The following is an 18,877-nucleotide window of genomic DNA, read 5'->3' on the forward strand; positions in this document are numbered from 1 at the left end:
TTTCAGTAGTTCCAATTTAAACTACCAGATGGCAATACTTGAACTTACGATTTTTAAAGGCCAATAAAAATATTCAATTTCAAATCAGATAAACCCCGCCAACTGGCGATAATAATTCGTACTAATTAAAACAGGAAGTGGACCTGTTTTAGCAGTTACAATTTGCACTACCAGGTTACTTACCATTTATAACTTTTTGAATAGCATTTGGATTGATAACATTTTAATCAAACTCAACTACGGTTTCGACTTTCGGTGCTCGGAATATTTTTTTGCTCTTGTATATCGCTTGCAAACTTTTAACATTTTTGTATTGCATGACTTGTAGTTTCAATTATAAATCTACAATAAACTCAGTTTAAGCATCTAGCCTGTCACAATTAATGAAATCCTGATTTCCTTTTTTAATCCTTCTTCCACAAAAATAAGATTTTATAAATTGTCAAACTATTTTGACAGATGATAGTTTGTATTCCAAAACACAGCTTATTTTTTTTTTTCATTAGCGTACGTATACGTAAAAAAAGGGAATATTTAAAATTTTTTTTAAATTATAACAATTTTATTAATTAACTATAATCATTAGTGAAAACAGTTCGTTTTAATGATAGCGACGGATAACCTTGGTTAGGCAATGCAAATTTTTTTCTGCATACTTTCTCAATCATTATTATTAAATTTTTACACAATTTGAATCAATTGAAATGTATATCAAATTATTTTATTCCAATTAATTTCGAACAAGTTTCGAACTACTTAACCAACAAATAATTTTATCATTTCGAGAAAGTATTCAAACAATTTTAAGACTATTTAACAACTTTAGAAAATGTTGAATTTGCAGATGTTAAAAGTAAAAATATTAATTTGGATTTTTTCCCAATTGTTTTAAACAGTTTGTAACATGAATTCTGGATAATTATTAATTTCCAAAATTTGTCCATTAAATTTATTAAATAATTTGTAAAGAATAAATACCTATTTAAAGATCTTTTAATATGAAACTATAGGCCTCTGTTTCTAAAATAAGATAAAAACAATAAAACACCCTCCTAATGGGATTCAGTGTAATTTTTTTTTTTGTATAAATTTGTTTAATATTTTTAGAGCGGGGTTGAAAAAAGTGTGATATACAAGATGTTCGTTCAACAGGTAAGAGAAAGTTTTTTTAACAAACAGTTAATTAAATACCTCGGTATTTATTTGATATTAGGATGGTCACCTTTCTAAATGCTTTACTGCTTACGAACTATTTATTAAAAAAAATAATTTATAAATAAACTAAGTTATCGTAAAAATCTTCTTTATTTTTTTAAATTTGCATTTGAAAAACTTTTTTTACAATATGTGTTTAAGAATAAAAATTATAATAATGTGATGATCTCAAATAATTTGAAAAGTACTTACCTTTATTGGATTTTGAATAAATTATAATAAATTGAAGACACCACGTAATTCATATCACGTAGTTTCATCGATATTGAAAATTATCTATTTATATATTATTATTTTCTTTTATATAAAAACGGATTGACTTTAGGTTTTCTTTTAAAAATTTTTATTTTAAAGATGTTTGCGCGTGTTACATTTTTTCCATCGTTAGTGTATAACGTTTTTATGGAAAAAGTAACTGCACGACAATGGTATAATCGTATTGATGAAAATGTTATACTAGGAGCGTTACCATTTCCAACAATGACCAAACAAGTAAGATTAAATTTTTTTTTGAATTTCTTTAAACATGTGCTTGGAAAAATTTAATATTTAAAAGTCTTGTCCTTCCAGCGAATTTCTTATTGTTTTATTTAATGGCAATAACTAAATGCAAACATATATTTGTTTCATTTTTATTATGCCAAAGAATCCAGTTATCATCACATTTAATTTTCAGACTTTAGTTAAATAAATATTTATTTTTAAACTTTGTCAAGTGAGGCGAAAAATTCTGGGACCAGGCCATGTAAGGTGATTATTGCTGATCTACTTTAAGGAACATAAGGGACAATTGTTGGTCGGTCTATTTTAAGAGACATAATTAAATTCAAGAAAATAGCTAATACGATTCATTTTAAACATTGTTGTAGGCTTTTTGTAAAACAAAAATAATAAATATTTTTGAAACGTGACCTGTAAGGTTTTTTTTTTTTTCATAATTCCGCGTTCAAATGAATTTAACTCTCGGTATTCCGATTCACAATTGGTAATCTATTTAGGTCGTAGATTCATTGGAACCTTCATTTTTCAATCATAATATCGAAAATAAAATTCAATTTTAAGTTTACAAAGCAAAAATTTTCCATAATTCAATTTTTAAATTTCAAATTTATTATTATTTTTAAATAAATTTTAGTTAATCGAAGAGGAAAATGTACGAGGCGTTATATCAATGAATGAAAATTACGAATTGTGGTTATCAAATAATGCGCAGGTAATCCAAAAATAAATTTGACTACAGCTTTAATTCAACTAATTAAAATTTTCTTTGTAGAAATGGAATGAACATAATGTAGAATTTTTACAATTAGCAACAACAGATATTTTTGAAAGTCCAAATCAGGAGAAATTAAAGGCTGGTGTTGAGTTCATTAATAAATTTGTTCAACGAAATAAAACATTAGATAGACCAGAAACTGTTTATGTGCATTGTAAAGCTGGACGAACACGTAGTGCAACTTTAGTAGGATGTTATTTAATGAAAGTGAGTATTTACTCTATTTTTTTTATAATAACCAAGAGGTAAACTACAATACGTGCGCAGGCGGTTAATTTCACATTTTCACATAGTACATCCCACGAGTTTAAGAGAGTACATACATAAGTATACATTAAGCAATGTGTATAAGAGATACAATGATAGGTATGTTTTCTTGCTTATGTTGTAACCCACTCTTCAAAGTAAATACAGAGAGAATCACCATTGTAGTGAATCGCCATACAACTCAAAGCGGACCAAACCTCCACAGATCGAAGCTACAACACATGCAAGAAAACATACTTTTAATAGTATATTTTTCTTATTCACATTGCTTAATGTATACATATGGTTGTGAATTAAATGCACCGTATATCTGGAGCTCAAATGATAGGTTTTGAGATAATTTCCTTTTCTAATATTATACACCAGTTTCCGCTCCAAGTTATTTCAAATTTATGATTTGAGGAAGCTATTTTTTAGTTATTATCATGGAGGTTAAAGAGAAGGAGAACGATTGCTAAGCGCTAAAGCATTAGCGCAGCTGCCCCTGAAAATTCGTCGGTAAGTAGTATCTGCGAAGTTAGCTAGAAGTTAGTATATGAGTATAAGTAGATGAAGTTAGTTGCATAATGAATAAATTAAACAACAGCCCGCTTTTATTGAGACAACTTAGCGATCGCAGCGGCTCACTTATTTTTTCTGTATTTCTGGGACACTATTTCCTACAGCGATCGTTCTCCTTCTGTCTAACCTCCATGGTTATTATACTCTCAAACATATAGATAGCCTAAAACGAAGTTTCAACACTTAACAAAAATTTATATCGCTTCAAATTGTTGTAATTACACTAAGTTAAAATATTAACGAAAAAAAAAAACAGTTTTGTGTTTTATTTTGATATATTTTTAAAAACAAATCATCCATAACATTTTTTTTCTTTTTTGCAAAATATAATTACCCCCTTTCTATGTTTTCTAGTCTTAAAATTTAAATAAATACTCAATTTAAAAATGTACATGCACTACAACCCAAAGACACCTGTGCTAATTTTTCAGAAAGAATAAAAATGAAAATTTTTCTTTCAGCGATATGGATGGGGGCCGGAACAAGCTATCGAACATATGTTCCATAAACGACCGCATATATTATTGCATAAAGCGCAACGGATGGCTTTAAATGATTTTTATGAAAATATTAAATTGTAGGATTAAAAATTGAATGTATTTTTTTATTGTTAAGTAGAGCAATTTTTTTAAACTGTACAAAATACAAATAAATAAGAAATTAAATTACTTTTGAAATAAATTATTATTAAAACAAGAAATAATACTCTAAAAACAAACAATAAAACACTGAGTGTTCAAATTTACTTTTAAGTATATCTAAAAAATGATTATCTGTAGTTTCGATGTTTTGGATGAATAATGTGGTGTGGTAACAAATGATACTGCGTAAAGTGCTCAATTTTTGTTTTTAAATTGGTTTCAAAAAAAAAAAAAAAAGTGTTTATGTTCTATTTTTTAACTTGACATTGGTTAGATTGAGAGTCATCTTCAGAAGATCCTGATTCTGTTGCAACTGAAATAGGGGAAAAAATCACTTACAATACATAATTAAAAACAGCATGACGTTTACGAATTTAAGTTTTTATTCGTTGAACCTTTGGTGGTGACACAGGAAACTAAAAAATTTGTCACTTAGGAGATGCGTAGTATTAATGAGTTTTCGTAGATGAAGCTGAAAGTACACGAACAAAAAATTAGTACTATATTCCATTTACTATGTTTTTAGCATGCCAACGATTATATATTATGAATTAAAATCCAATTCCAAGGAAATTAAAATTCCAAGGATCTTCGTAAGCAGATAAAAATTACTCCATGACAAATTGTACAAAGAAAACGTTTTCTATAATGAATATTCCATTTTTTAATAAATGAGGAGTTAAGTATGACTTGGTATTATTGTTAATATAAACATACACCACTACACACAAATTTTACATGATTTCAACGAAAGCTTGTGAGAAATTTGTTATCGAATATCTCAAAGAGTTCAAACTTCGAAAAATTAAGAATCGTTATTCTTAGTCTATAAAAAATAAATTTAACAAATTTTGTCTTCCTCTCTACAATCGCAACTATCTCTGTTACTACAGGTTCTTTTAACAAATTTCGAAAAGAAAACCTCTTTTCTACTAAAGTATTGTTTATTTTTATTAAACACCCCCTGTCCCCGCCCTGTTCGCTAAAAACTAACCAATACAGCAGACGCTGGGAGGACGACCTTCGCACAATCGAACACGCCTATCATAGCTATTATCTATCGAAAACTTGCAAAAACTTTTTTGCAAGTAAGTCTATACCATTATTTCTTAATTAAATTTTCTTATTTCTGGTATTAATTTCGATATGTTTCGAATAGATGCTCTTCGAATCTTGCATCTAACGAAATAATGTCTTCAGGTGTAAAGTCATTGAAAAATTTTTTTTTTCAGTTTAAAAGAACAGCTTTTTTTTAACTTTAATAAGCGATTAATTATTCAAAGCATTTGGAATTCGTTAATTTAACACAAAATATTTAGCAAATAATTCTTAGCTTTCTTATTTACGAATTATTAAACAAAACGAAAATATTTATTAAAATGGAAAATGATTATTTAAAATATACAAAATAAGTAAGAAATAAAAATTTAAAAAAAAAATTAATGGGCTAACGATTGATCTTGGAGAATATGATTATGGGACACACATTATTTAAATGTTTTTAGGCTTATTCTTTTGGTTTATTCTTATGTCTAGGTAATTGGCACTCACATGATGGTTTAGAAGATTCCAAACTCCAAATACGTCGGATGGCACGTCCTAATCCCATATCATTATAATTGAAATAAAATAGACCACCTAATGTTGCTAATGTTAGAGCAATTAACAAAAAATGTGTCACTTTGGGTATTGTATGACCAACAACGATTGGTCGAACGTAATCGTTGCAAATTGCTTCTAAGCCCCTATAATAGATTGAAAATCAATTTATTTATTGATAACGCAGATCAGAGGCTTGCAGTTACTTGACAAACTATTTTAATGCACTATTTTACACAATAGGGAATATTCATGAAATTTAAATTTGGTTCAAATATTTTTCTTCCGTAACTTTAATGACTGGACATTTCAACTAAACCATTATTTTAGTAATTAATATCTTTTTAATTACTTAAAACTAATTAATAAAAGTACAAATTCAGTTAGGGCATTTAAAAATTTCTAAAACGGAAATTCAAATTTTTATACGGACGTGACATCAAAGTACGGGCTTGTCAAATTTGTTGACATACTGTATGATATTAATTACTTACATTTTATATGGTATTTCATTAAATTATACTATTCTACGGCTTTTTGTTAGAAAACTTAATATCGAGTATAAATTCTATGTTGTAAATTCATTTTTAAACAGTATTTATATTTTTTACTTTGTTATAACAGTGTAAACAATGAATTCAAAATATAAAAAAATACATGAGTATTCCCTATTGGTCGTACATACTAAGCTTCCGCGGATAGTTCATCAAATAAACGAAAATAAGAAATTGATATGTGTCATTGACAACGATTTCTTAGACGATTAAACAAAAGTTAATAAAAATTTTTCGTAATTTCTATAAGAATTCATCCTCAAAGAACAAATTATCGCTCAAGAAGCCACTATCGAATCAGTATGTCTTTAGGAAAGACAATTTCTATCAACATAATTTTCCAAATTATTGCAAACCTCTGCTAAGTAAATAAAATTCAGAATAAAAAATTACCAATATTGATGCATAACAATTGAAATAGCTGCAATAGTATCTAATACAGGATTTGGAACAGCTATAGCTATTGGTAACGTAACTAATAAACCAACGGCCAATAAACGTTCAATGGTCCACAATTTGCTATGGTCCATAGCACTCATACGTTTTGGGGATAGTTGAATATTTCTAATGGATGTTATTATTTGACTATTTTTTGGTGTTAATAAACTTTTCGAGGTATTTACAAACATAATCTTCGATTTGTTGACATTTTGAATTAATGTATTCGAGCTGCATCGTAATGATTTTGCACCAAGTACAGATGCATTTGTCGCTAAATATCGAACAGGTGTGGCTGAAAAAATAATATCAACATCGAAAAAAATTTTTAACTCATACGAAAATTTAATCAAAGTTACGTAATAGACGTGAAATTATTATTAATAAAATTTTATTTCTTTGGGGTAATAATTATCCAAATGATTATGAAATCAAAATTAGTATGGAAATTTTTTTTGAAAAACTTACCTCGAACGTTATTACATGCTCCACGAATTAAGACCGAAAACATTTTGTTCGATTAAATGTTTTTTTTTTTATTAATAATATATATTACGATTCGAAAAAAAATTTTTCGGTCTTAATAATAAAATATTTAATAATATTGAACAGAATTATTTTGATTTGACGTTGCCAACCAAAGATTATGCAATAGAATTTTTATTTATTTTGGTTACTTTAGCAAATGTTCAAAACATACAAATTTCATGGTCGTTTACTCATTACCGAAGTTTTGACGTAAGCAGGGCTTCCAACCTAGAAAAAAAGAAGTTAATTTTTCGAATTTGAAAAAGGTGACTTTTGGATTGAGGCCACAGATTATAATTTATAACATAAATAGATAGACAACTCTACTATACATGAAATGTTGTCCAAAAGCCCCCCCCCCCCCCAGAGTAAGTCACTTACAGTGAACTATTAAAAAACAAAAATGGCGGGAATTAGGTACTATTTGAATTATTTCTATTTAGTTTATCTTTTTTTTTTTAAATTTTTTGTATTTATTTGTCTTCTAATAAATAAAATAACAAATATTAATAAAATAATAATTTATTGCAATATTTGAAACAAAATAGCATTTATTTTAATATGAACATTATTAATAACAATTAATTATTAGTTTGATGTAAGTTAAATGTAATGTTAAACCATTTTATTTCGTTAATAGTCAATTATAATCACAAATAAACACTACCTAAATGGAATCAACACGATTAAGAAGACCTAAGCGATAAAATAAACTCAGTACATACCATAAAAAAATCGGAAAATAATATAAACACACTTAAAACGACTAAATTACATTAATTAGTTTATGAACGGGGGCACAATGAAAACGGCCAAAATACTTAAATATTGTCACTATTCAAATAATCCACAAAATGTTAATAAAGACAATCAATTGAGAATACACACAAAGAAATTTAACGAATTTTAATGACATGCAAACGAATTTTGAAAGACGTAATGTTTATTTCTTTAAAAATATATAAAATATTGCTTCCCCAACAACCATTGAAATGGATAAATTATTATCAAAACTAATAGATGGTCTCACACGAATATAACGTGTAGAGCCACCTAGAGAAAGGCACCTACAGAGAACCAAAATAGTAAAAATTTTACAGATAGTCTTGGGCATAGTCGGTCACCACTGAGAGCGCTCAATTTAGTTCATCATCCAATGGCGAACTAGTTCGCTCTATTAGTTCATTAGTTCTTTTTTTGAAATAATTTAGTAAAAACAATAAATGAAAAAAAATAAAAATAGAAATAGAAAATAAAATGTTAATTTTAATTAAACTTTCCGTAGAATCAGATATGATTATTCAAAACAATTATTTAAAGTCCGTTATTAGATGTGGATATGAAGTTGTTTAGTATCGATAATATCGAAATATCGATAATATCGATATATCAAGGGGCGCGCACAGTAAAAGTAAATAACTCGGTTGATCACATAGCGCCACTGCCTACTGCCTAGTACAGTGGACGCTAAAAAAAATATAGCAAGTGAAAACAAACAATTGACTGAGTTAATTGTTGAAATACCATGTATAGACAGTGTTGATGCGCAATCGTTTGTTTTTTTGACGTCACGTAAATAACAAAAGATATTCACTTTTAAATAGACACACACGCAACTGATATTCCTATATTAATACATATACTATAAAATTTGCACCTAATTAACGCCCTCGTAGGTAAACAGTGATGTTTACAAAAAAATGTTTCAAACAAGTTTTTTATTTTTTTATAAGGAACATTTTTTACATTTAAACTTTTGTTCTATCTCTAACGGTTTACAAGATGGGTCCTACGGACCCAAGACACAATTGACCTATGATAGGCTATGATGCTCATTTACGAACTTGACCTCACTTTTTACGTCCTGAGTACGCTTTAAAAATTTCAGCTCGATATATTTTTTCGTTTTTGAGTTATCGTGTCCACAGACGGACGGACGGACGGACAACCGGAAATGGACTAATTAGGTGATTCTATGAATACCTATACCAAAATTTTTTTCGTAGCATCAATATTTTTAAGCGTTACAAACTTGGGACGAAACTTAATATACTATGTATATTTCATATATACGTGGTATAAAAAGAACTGACAGCGAGATCATCGATGAACTAGTTCGCATAGTTCACCTAAAGGAGCGCTCTTCCCACCTAGGTCGTTCACGAACTAGGTCGTTCACGAACCGAGACTATTTACAGGGAGTTACAGATCTGTTTTAAATTAAAAACTATAATCTGTGGGTCCAACATAAAATAAACCAACTCTAGTGGGTAAAAGTATTATAAAACCAGAATATTTTTTGCGTTTTAATAAAGTTTTAAAAAATGGCAACGATTCTATTTGAAGAAGTTGAAATTAAAAATGAAATATTTGAAGCCAATGATACAATGAAAGACGGACGAATTAAAAATGAAATTCTAGAAGATAGCAACAGTGTTAAAATGGAAGAAATACTAGAAAACAGTAGTGATTTTAAACAAGAACAAATCAATGAAAACGATACAATTAACAATGACAATTTTAAACTTGAAAGACAATTGAACCCAGAATTATTTAGTGTTGATACTGAAGATCAACAAGCATTCTCAAGTAATGTTCATGCTGTAGAAAAGAAACATTTTTGTGATATTTGCAATAAAACATTTAATAATAATAGTAATTTAGTTGAACATAAATTGACTCATAGTGAAAAAAATACTTTTTCATGTGATAAGTGTGATAAAACATTTAATAGACAAAACAGTTTGAATAAACATAAAATAATACATTCTGGTGATAAACTATTTTTTTGTGACATTTGTAATAAAAAATTTACAAGACATTGGAGTTTAGTTCAACACAAACGAATTCACACTGGAGAAAAACCATTTTTATGTGATATTTGTAATCGGGCATTTACTGACGCGAGTAGTTTAGTTAAACATAAACGAACTCATACTGGTGAAAAACCATATTTATGTGGTATTTGTAGTCGGGCATTTAACGACGCGAGTAGTTTAGTTAAACATAAACGAACTCATACTGGTGAAAAACCATATTTATGTGATATCTGTAGTCGGGCATTTACTCATGCGAGTAGTTTAGTTAAACATAAACGAACTCATACTGGTGAAAAACCATATTTATGTGATATTTGTAATCGGGCATTTACTGACGCGAGTAGTTTAGTTAAACATAAACGAACTCATACTGGTGAAAAACCATATTTATGTGATATTTGTAATCGGGCATTTACTGACGCGAGTAGTTTAGTTAAACATAAACGAACTCATACTGGTGAAAAACCATATTTATGTGATATTTGTAGTCGGGCATTTACTGACGTGAGTAGTTTAGTTAAACATAAACGAACTCATACTGGCGAAAAACCATATTTATGTGATATTTGTAGTCGGGCATTTACTCAGGCGAGTAATTTAGTTGAACATAAACGAACTCACATCGAAATTAAAGTATTTTCGTGTAATCTTTGTACTAAATCATTTGCCAGACAAAATAATTTAGTTCAACATAAACGAATCCATAGTGGAGAAAAACCGTTTGTATGTGAGGTTTGTAGTAAAGCATTTAATTATTTACGTCATCTACTTAATCATAAAAGGACTCATAATGGGACAAAAAGATTTTCATGTCGTAATAAAACATTTAATGAAAAAAGTAGTTTAGTTGAAAATAAATTGGTTCACACCACGAGTGCGAGTGGTGCTAGTGACCACGAGAAAAAGGAACATTTATTGCCAGCTATTTACGAAAATATTAAACTTGACAAACAATTAAATACAGAAGTCACTATTAAAAATGAAGAATATCCCGATAAATCGCTTCATACCGTAGAAAAAACATTTCCACAAAATAAATCTAGCGAAAACGAGAAAAAGGAACATTTATTGCCAGTTATTTACGAAAATATTAAACTTGACAAACAATTAAAAACAGAAGTCACTATAAACCCCGATCAATCGCTTCACGCCATAGAAAAAACATTTTCCCGAAATAAATCTGGTGAATGCGAGCAAAAGGAACATTTATTACCAGTTTTTAGCGAAACTATGAAGCTTGAGAAACAATTAAATACAGAAGTCGCTATAAACCCCTATAAATCGCTTCACACCGTAGAAAAAACATTTTCACGAAATAAATCTAGCGAACACGAGAAAAAGGAACAATTATTGCCAGTTATTTACGAGAATATTAAACTGGAAGAAAGTGTTACAATACAAGATGCACACATTAAAAATACGATATCGAAAGAAAGCAAAACTGATAGCATGGAAGAGATGCCTGATAACAAAAGTGGTATTAGTTGGGAATCTGAACGAAGTCATAAAAATGAGGAGCAAAAATTCAATACAGAAATATTGTCCATTAAAGATGAAATATTAGATGCGAATGTTTTAGAACCACACATTCAAATTAACGATCAACCATTTATATCTCGAAAGTTTGGTTTAATTAAACATAAACGAATTCGCTCGAGAGAAAAAACATTTTTATGTGATATTTGTAGCAGAGCATTTAAGAGTCGAAGTCATTTAAATGAACATAAACGGACTCATACTGGTGAAAAACCATATTTATGTGATATTTGTAGTAAATCATTTAGCCATGGGAGTAGTTTATTTAAACATAAACAAATTCACACGGGAATGAAACCATTTTCGTGTGATGTTTGTAATCTTAGTTTCAATAGACAAAGTAGTTTAAATACACATAAATTTCTTCACACTGGTGAAAAACCATATTTATGTGATATTTGTAGTAAATCTTTTAGCCATGGGAGTAGTTTATTTAAACATAAACAAATTCACACGGGAATGAAACCATTTTCGTGTGATGTTTGTAATCTTAGTTTCAGTAGACAAAGTAGTTTAAATACACATAAACTTCTTCACACTGGTGAAAAACCATTTTCATGTGATATTTGTAACCGAACATTTAATAAGAAAAGTAATTTAAATAAACATAAATTGATTCATAGTGGAGAAAAACCATTTTCATGTGACATTTGTAGTAAATCATTTTCAGATAAAAGTAATTTAAGTAAACATAAACGGGGTCACATTAAGACTGAGATAACACGAGCCCAATCGATTTTAACACATGTTTTTTCAACTGCAAGTATTATTACAAACAATTCAAACAAAAAACTTGTCTTGGAAAATCTTAAATAAATACGTACTAAGGAGAAACTTACACAAAACATTTATACCAAACATTTTCATGTACATTACATAAACAGAAAATTAAATTATGTAAAATAAATATTTTTAACACAATATGGTCTTTTTTTTTTGCTCCTTAAAATAATCTCGTTTTAAAGTTGTTATGAAACCTTCCAAAAATTGACAGTCAATTATTCAAATAATAAGGAAAGTCTAGCCAAAATATGAAATCATTCCTGTCTATGGTTATCGTGAAAAACGATGTTAAAAGTTATTAAGATGGGTTATTACATCGTATTATAGGAAAACAGAAAACGACAGAAATGACAGCTTCACAAAAAGACTACTTCAGCATTTATCGAGAGCTTATAAATAACTGTACACATTTACAAAACATTTTTGGATTTAGTTTTTGAGATAATTAACAAAAATTGCATCAAATATAATATAATTATATTACGCTTAGCAACGTTGCACATGTGTTGAAGATATGTCATTGTAATTGTTTATATATGTAATGTTTTGTATGAATAAATTTAGCTACTGGCGATGGTTGAGTTGTAATCGAAATGTAAGTCTGTTGTATGTTTTTTAATTATATTTTTTAAATAAAATTTTTAACATATATAAAAAATTCAAAAAAAATAGATTTTCCCCCCGTCAACTTAAGAGAGTTTTATGTTGGAATTCTGCATCCAGTTATATTTCCATTTCATATAATCGACATAATTCACACAAAATAATATAAATATGGAGGGTAGAGATAATAAAAAATACAAATGTTTTTGATCCGCATCCTTCAGTTCCGCCCTTAACTAACTACAAACTTCAAAAGGTGATAATGGGCCTTTTCATCGATTTGCTTTTGTTTGCGGACAGTTGTCAAAAAACTATTCAAATTAAGAAAATTTTTGACAAGGAAAGAAGATATGTAATATGTCTTTACTTGATTGAAATCTGTCCGAAACAAAAAAAATCATTTTGTACATGAAAAGCCCTATCGATCCGTAGCACCTTCCGTTAGAATTTAATTTGCTGGACTAACTCAAAACGATACTGTACAGCTCAAATAGATTCCGCTCAACAAAAATAAGTGCAAGTTTTATTGAGAGTCGTTTCTTTTGTTATTTTAAAAATGAGTTCAATATGTTAAGACCATCTCACATAAAAAAAAACGTAAGCAATTAGTCTTATTTCTGATATGTAAGTGGTTCAATTTGCTTGCAACTTACGTTTTTTTTATGTGTGATGGGCATGAATGCTGATATACGTAAATCTCCTTAGGCTTAAGATATTATCCCGTCCTAGCGCTGTGTAAAACCCCTGAGGACAAATATATATTAATTTAAATTTTCCTATTTGTGTAAAGTGCCTTTTTCCAGGGGGGTTTTTGGACATTTCATGTACAGTAGAGTTGCCTATCTATGTAGTAAATTATAATCTGTGGACCTGACCTTATAAACAAAGATAATAAATAATACATATATATTTATACCTGTGTAATATTATTTATTCTCTTTGTTTTAAGCACAGATTATTAAAATTAATAAAAAAATTTCATGTTCGTTTACTCATTACCGAAGTTTTGACGTGCGCAGGGCTTCCAACCTAGAAAAAATTAAGTAAATTTTTCAAATTTGAAAAAGGTGACTTTTGGATTGAGGGCACAGATTATAATTTATTACATAAATAGATAGGCAACTCTACTGTACATAAAATGTTGTCCAAAAAGCCCACTAGAGAAAGGCACTTACAGTGAACTATTAAAAAAAAATGGCGGGAATTAAGTACTATTTGAATTATTTCTATTCAGTTTATCTTTTTTTTTAATTTTTTTGTATTTATTTGTCTTCTAATAAATAAAATAAAGTGAAGTTTTTGAAATAAAATAACAAATATTAATAAAATAATAATTTATTGCAATATTTGAAATAAAATAGCATTTATTTTAATATTAACATTATTAATAACAATTAATTATTAGTTTGATGTAAGTTAAATGTAATGTAGAACCATTTTATTTCGTTATTAGTCAATTTTAATCAGAATTAAACACTACCTAAATGTAATCAACACGATTTACAAGACCTAATGCGCTAAAATAAACTCAGTACATTACCATAAAAAAATCGGAAAATAATATAAACACACTTAAAACGAATAAATTACACTAATTAGTTTATGAACAGGGGCAGGCACAATGAAAACGGCCAAAATACTTAAATAATGTCACTATTCAAATAATCCACAAAATGTTAATAAAGGCAATCAATTGAGAATACACACAAAGAAATTTAACGAATTTTAATGACATGCAAACGAATTTTGAAAGACGTAATGTTTATTTATTTAAAAATATATAAAATATTGTTTCCACAACAACCATTGAAATGGATAAATTATTATCAAAACTAATAGATGGCCATACACGAATATAACGTGTAGAGCCACCTGGAGAAAGGCACCTTCAGAGAACCATAATACTAAAAATTTTACAGGGAGTTGCAGATCTGTTTTAAATTAAAAACTATAATCTGTGGGTCCAACATAAAATAAACCAACTCTAGTGGGTAAAAGTATTATAAAACCAGAATATTTTTTGCGTTTTAATATAAAGTTTTAAAGAATGGCAACGATTCTGTTTGAAGAAGTCGAAATAAAAAATGAAATATTTGAAGCCAATGATACAATGAAAGACGGACGAATTAAAAATGAAATTCTAGAAGATAGCAACAGTGTTAAAATGGAAGAAATACTAGAAAACAGTAGTGATTTTAAACAAGAACAAATCAATGAAAACGATACAATTAACAATGACAATTTTAAACTTGAAAGACAATTGAACCCAGAATTATTTAGTGTTGATACTGAAGATCAACAAGCATTCTCAAGTAATGTTCATGCTGTAGAAAAGAAACATTTTTGTGATATTTGCAATAAAACATTTAATAATAATAGTAATTTAGTTGAACATAAATTGACTCATAGTGAAAAAAATACTTTTTCATGTGATAAGTGTGATAAAACATTTAATAGACAAAACAGTTTGAATAAACATAAAATAATACATTCTGGTGATAAACTATTTTTTTGTGACATTTGTAATAAAAAATTTACAAGACATTGGAGTTTAGTTCAACACAAACGAATTCACACTGGAGAAAAACCATTTTTATGTGACATTTGTAATAAAGCATTTACGAAACAAAGTTATTTAAATGATCATAAACAGATTCATACTGGTGCAAAGCCATTTTTATGTGATATTTGTAGCAAATCATTTACCCAAAAAAGAACTCTAGTTACTCATAAAAGATCACACACGGGAGAAAAGCCATTTTTATGTGATATGTGTAATAAAGTATTTATAAGTCAAAGTCATTTAAATGAACATAAACGGACTCATACTGGTGAAAAACCATATTTATGTGATATTTGTAGTCGGGCATTTACTCATGCGAGTAGTTTAGTTAAACATAAACGAACTCACACCGAAATTAAAGTATTTTCGTGTAATCTTTGTTCTAAATCATTTGCCAGACAAAATAATTTAGTTCAACATAAACGAATCCATAGTGGAGAAAAACCGTTTGTATGTGAGATTTGTAGTAAAGCATTTAATTATTTACGTCATCTACTTAATCATAAAAGGACTCATAATGGGACAAAAAGATTTTCATGTCGTAATAAAACATTTAATGAAAAAAGTAGTTTAGTTGAAAATAAATTGGTTCACACCACGAGTGCGAGTGGTGCTAGTGACCACGAGAAAAAGGAACATTTATTGCCAGCTATTTACGAAAATATTAAACTTGACAAACAATTAAATATAGAAGTCACTATTAAAAATGAAGAATACCCCGATAAATCGCTTCATACCGTAGAAAAAACATTTTCACGAAATAAATCTAGCGAAAACGAGAAAAAGGAACAATTATTGCCAGTTATTTACGAGAATATTAAACTGGAAGAAAGTATTACAATACAAGATGCACACATTAAAAATGAAATATCGAAAGAAAGCATAACTGATAGCATGGAAGAGATGCCTGATAATAAAAGTGGTATTAGTTGGGAATCTGAACGAAGTCATAAAAATGAGGAGCAAAAATTCAATACAGAAATATTGTCCATTCAAGATGAAATATTCGATCCGAATGTTTTAGAACCACACATTCAAATTAACGATCAACCATTTTTATCTCGAAAGTTTGGTTTAATTAAACATAAACGAATTCGCTCGAGAGAAAAAACATTTTTATGTGATATTTGTAGCAAAGCATTTAAGAGTCGAAGTCATTTAAATGATCATAAACGGACTCATACTGGTGAAAAACCATATTTATGTGATATTTGTAGTAAATCATTTAGCCATGGAAGTAGTTTATTTAAACATAAACAAATTCACACGGGAGAGAAACCATTTTCGTGTGATGTTTGTAATCTTAGTTTCAATAGACAAAGTAGTTTAAATACACATAAATTTCTTCACACTGGTGAAAAACCATTTTTATGTGATATTTGTAGTAAATCATTTAGCCATGGGAGTAGTTTATTTAAACATAAACAAATTCACACGGGAATGAAACCATTTTCGTGTGATGTTTGTAATCTTAGTTTCAATAGACAAAGTAGTTTAAATACACATAAATTTCTTCACACTGGTGAAAAACCATATTTATGTGATATTTGTAGCAGAGCATTTAAGAGCCGAGGTCATTTAAATGATCATAAACGGACTCATACTGGTGAAAAACCATATTTATGTGATATTTGTAGTAAATCATTTAGCCATGGAAGTAGTTTATTTAAACATAAACAAATTCACACGGGAGAGAAACCATTTTCGTGTGATGTTTGTAATCTTAGTTTCAATAGACAAAGTAGTTTAAATACACATAAACTTCTTCACACTGGTGAAAAACCATTTTCATGTGATATTTGTAACCGAACATTTAATAAGAAAAGTAATTTAAATAAACATAAATTGATTCATAGTGGAGAAAAACCATTTTCATGTGACATTTGTAGTAAATCATTTTCAGATAAAAGTAATTTAAGTAAACATAAAAAGGGTCACATTAAGACTGAGGTAACACGAGCCCAATCGATTTTAACACATGTTTTTTCAACTGCAACTATTATTACAAACAATTCAAACAAAAAACTTGCCTTGTAAAATCTTAAATAAATTAAAGAGAAACTTACACAAAACATTTATGCCAAACATTTTCATGTACATTACATAAACAGAAAATTAAATTATGTAAAATAAATATTTTTAACACAATGGTCTTTTTTTTTTTGCTCCTTAAAATAATCTCGTTTTAAAGTTGTTATGAAGAAAATGCTATTTAATAAACCTTCCAAAAGTTGACAGTCAATTATTCAAATAATAAGGAAAGTCTAGCCAAAATATGAAGTCATTCCTGTATTTGGTTTTCGTGAAAAACGATGTTAAAGTTATTAATACGGGGTATTACATTGTATTATAGGAAAACGACAGAAATGACACTTTCACAAAAAGACTACTTCAGCATTTATTGAGAGCTTATAATTAACAAAAATTGCATCAAATATAATATAATAATATTACGCTTAGCAACGTTGCACATGTGTTGAAGATATGTCATTGTAATTGTTTATATATGTAATGTTTTGTATGAATAAATTTAGCTACTGGCGATGGTTGAGTTGTAATCGAAATGTAAGTCTGTTGTATGTTTTTTAATTATATTTTTTAAATAAAATTTTTAACATATATAAAAAATTCAAAAAAAATAGATTTTCCCCCCGTCAACTTAAGAGAGTTTTATGTTGGAATTCTGCATCCAGTTATATTTCCATTTCATATAATCGACATAATTCACACAAAATAATATAAATATGGAGGGTAGAGATAATAAAAAATACAAATGTTCTTGATCCCCATCCTTCAGTTCCGCCCTTAACTAACTATAAATTTCAAAAGGTGATAATAGGACAGTTGTCAAAAAACTATTCAAATTAAGAAAATTTTTGACAAGGAAAGAAGATATGTAATATCTCTTACTTGATTGAAATCTGTCCGAAACAAAAAAGAATCATTTTGTAAATGAAAAGCCCTATTGATCCGTAGCTCCTTCCGTTAGAATTTAATTCATTTGCTAGACTAACTCAAAACGATACGTTATAGCTCAAATAGATTCCGCTCAACAAAAATAAGTGCAAGTTTTAATGAGAGTAGTTTCTTTTGTTATTTTAAAAATGAGTTCAATATGTTAAGACCATCACACATTTAAAAAAAGTAAGCAATTAGTCTTATTTCTGATATGTAAGTGGTTCAATTTGCTTGCAACTTACGTTTTTTTTATGTGTGATGGGCATGAATGCTGATATACGTAAATCTCCTTAGGCTTAAGATCTTATCCCGTCCTAGCGCTGTGTAAAACCCCTGTGTACAAATATATATTAATTTTCGTTTTTTGTGTAAAGTGCCTTCCTCCAGGGAGGTTTTTGGACAACATTTCATGTACAGTAGAGTTGCCTATCTATTTATGTAATAAATTATAATCTGTATGTCGGACCTTACCTTATAAACAAAGAGAATAAATAATACATTTATGTTTATACTTGTGTAATATTATTTATTCTCTT

The 18,877-nt window shown here is 28.4% G+C and overlaps 3 protein-coding genes across 5 annotated transcripts; 2 read left to right on the forward strand and 1 right to left on the reverse strand.

The window, feature by feature from the left end:
* The first annotated feature begins 436 nt into the window (after positions 1–436).
* On the forward strand, positions 437–3,976 carry LOC123293290 (phosphatidylglycerophosphatase and protein-tyrosine phosphatase 1). Of its 3 annotated transcripts, none has more exons than XM_044874059.1 (6): positions 437–507; positions 1,108–1,152; positions 1,570–1,707; positions 2,351–2,428; positions 2,489–2,698; positions 3,781–3,976. In XM_044874059.1, exons 1-6 carry the CDS (start codon positions 460–462, stop codon positions 3,898–3,900), a joined length of 639 nt encoding a protein of 212 aa, XP_044729994.1. In that variant the 5' UTR covers positions 437–459; the 3' UTR covers positions 3,901–3,976. The 3 variants fall into 3 exon arrangements, with proteins under 3 accessions (XP_044729994.1, XP_044729996.1, XP_044729995.1); XM_044874061.1 differs by lacking the exon at positions 437–507 and adding an exon at positions 577–626 and having other exon boundaries at positions 3,781–3,975; XM_044874060.1 differs by lacking the exon at positions 437–507 and adding an exon at positions 787–853 and having other exon boundaries at positions 3,781–3,975.
* Positions 3,977–4,326: 350 nt separating this feature from the next.
* On the reverse strand, positions 4,327–7,180 carry LOC123293292 (succinate dehydrogenase [ubiquinone] cytochrome b small subunit, mitochondrial). Its single transcript, XM_044874062.1, has 4 exons — positions 7,020–7,180; positions 6,507–6,846; positions 5,512–5,705; positions 4,327–4,432 (listed from the first exon to the last, which is right to left on the reverse strand). The coding sequence occupies exons 1-4, from the start codon at positions 7,060–7,062 to the stop codon at positions 4,410–4,412; spliced, it is 600 nt and encodes a 199-aa protein (XP_044729997.1). The 5' UTR covers positions 7,063–7,180; the 3' UTR covers positions 4,327–4,409.
* Positions 7,181–9,403: 2,223 nt separating this feature from the next.
* Positions 9,404–17,470, forward strand: LOC123291549 (zinc finger protein 729-like). Its single transcript, XM_044871869.1, has 7 exons — positions 9,404–9,668; positions 9,744–12,247; positions 13,396–13,417; positions 14,890–15,132; positions 15,208–16,520; positions 16,613–16,620; positions 16,700–17,470. The coding sequence occupies exons 1-7, from the start codon at positions 9,404–9,406 to the stop codon at positions 17,418–17,420; spliced, it is 5,076 nt and encodes a 1,691-aa protein (XP_044727804.1). The 3' UTR covers positions 17,421–17,470.
* Positions 17,471–18,877: the final 1,407 nt, after the last annotated feature.

The sequence above is a fragment of the Chrysoperla carnea genome, chromosome 2 (genome assembly GCF_905475395.1).
Source record: "Chrysoperla carnea chromosome 2, inChrCarn1.1, whole genome shotgun sequence".
In the NCBI taxonomy this organism is placed as follows: Eukaryota; Metazoa; Arthropoda; class Insecta; order Neuroptera; family Chrysopidae; genus Chrysoperla; species Chrysoperla carnea.

What these genes read in the sequence shown, in the direction of transcription:
- LOC123293290 (XM_044874059.1), top strand. Translation starts at nt 460, where the DNA reads ATGATAGTTTGTATTCCAAAACACAGCTTATTTTTTTTTTTCATTAGC. An exon ending in TATTTTTTTTTTTCATTAGC is followed by an intron (nt 508 to 1,107) that starts GTACGTATACGT and finishes TAATATTTTTAG; the next exon opens with AGCGGGGTTGAAAAAAGTGT. An exon ending in GGTTATCAAATAATGCGCAG is followed by an intron (nt 2,429 to 2,488) that starts GTAATCCAAAAA and finishes TTTTCTTTGTAG; the next exon opens with AAATGGAATGAACATAATGT.
- LOC123293292 (XM_044874062.1), bottom strand. Translation starts at nt 7,062, where the DNA reads ATGTTTTCGGTCTTAATTCGTGGAGCATGTAATAACGTTCGAG. An exon ending in AGCATGTAATAACGTTCGAG is followed by an intron (nt 6,847 to 7,019) that starts GTAAGTTTTTCA and finishes TTATTTTTTCAG; the next exon opens with CCACACCTGTTCGATATTTA. An exon ending in GGAATCTTCTAAACCATCAT is followed by an intron (nt 4,433 to 5,511) that starts GTGAGTGCCAAT and finishes GTGTACTTTCAG; the next exon opens with CTTCATCTACGAAAACTCAT.
- LOC123291549 (XM_044871869.1), top strand. Translation starts at nt 9,404, where the DNA reads ATGGCAACGATTCTATTTGAAGAAGTTGAAATTAAAAATGAAATATTT. An exon ending in AGATCAACAAGCATTCTCAA is followed by an intron (nt 9,669 to 9,743) that starts GTAATGTTCATG and finishes ATAGTAATTTAG; the next exon opens with TTGAACATAAATTGACTCAT. An exon ending in TTGTCTTGGAAAATCTTAAA is followed by an intron (nt 12,248 to 13,395) that starts TAAATACGTACT and finishes CAATATGTTAAG; the next exon opens with ACCATCTCACATAAAAAAAA.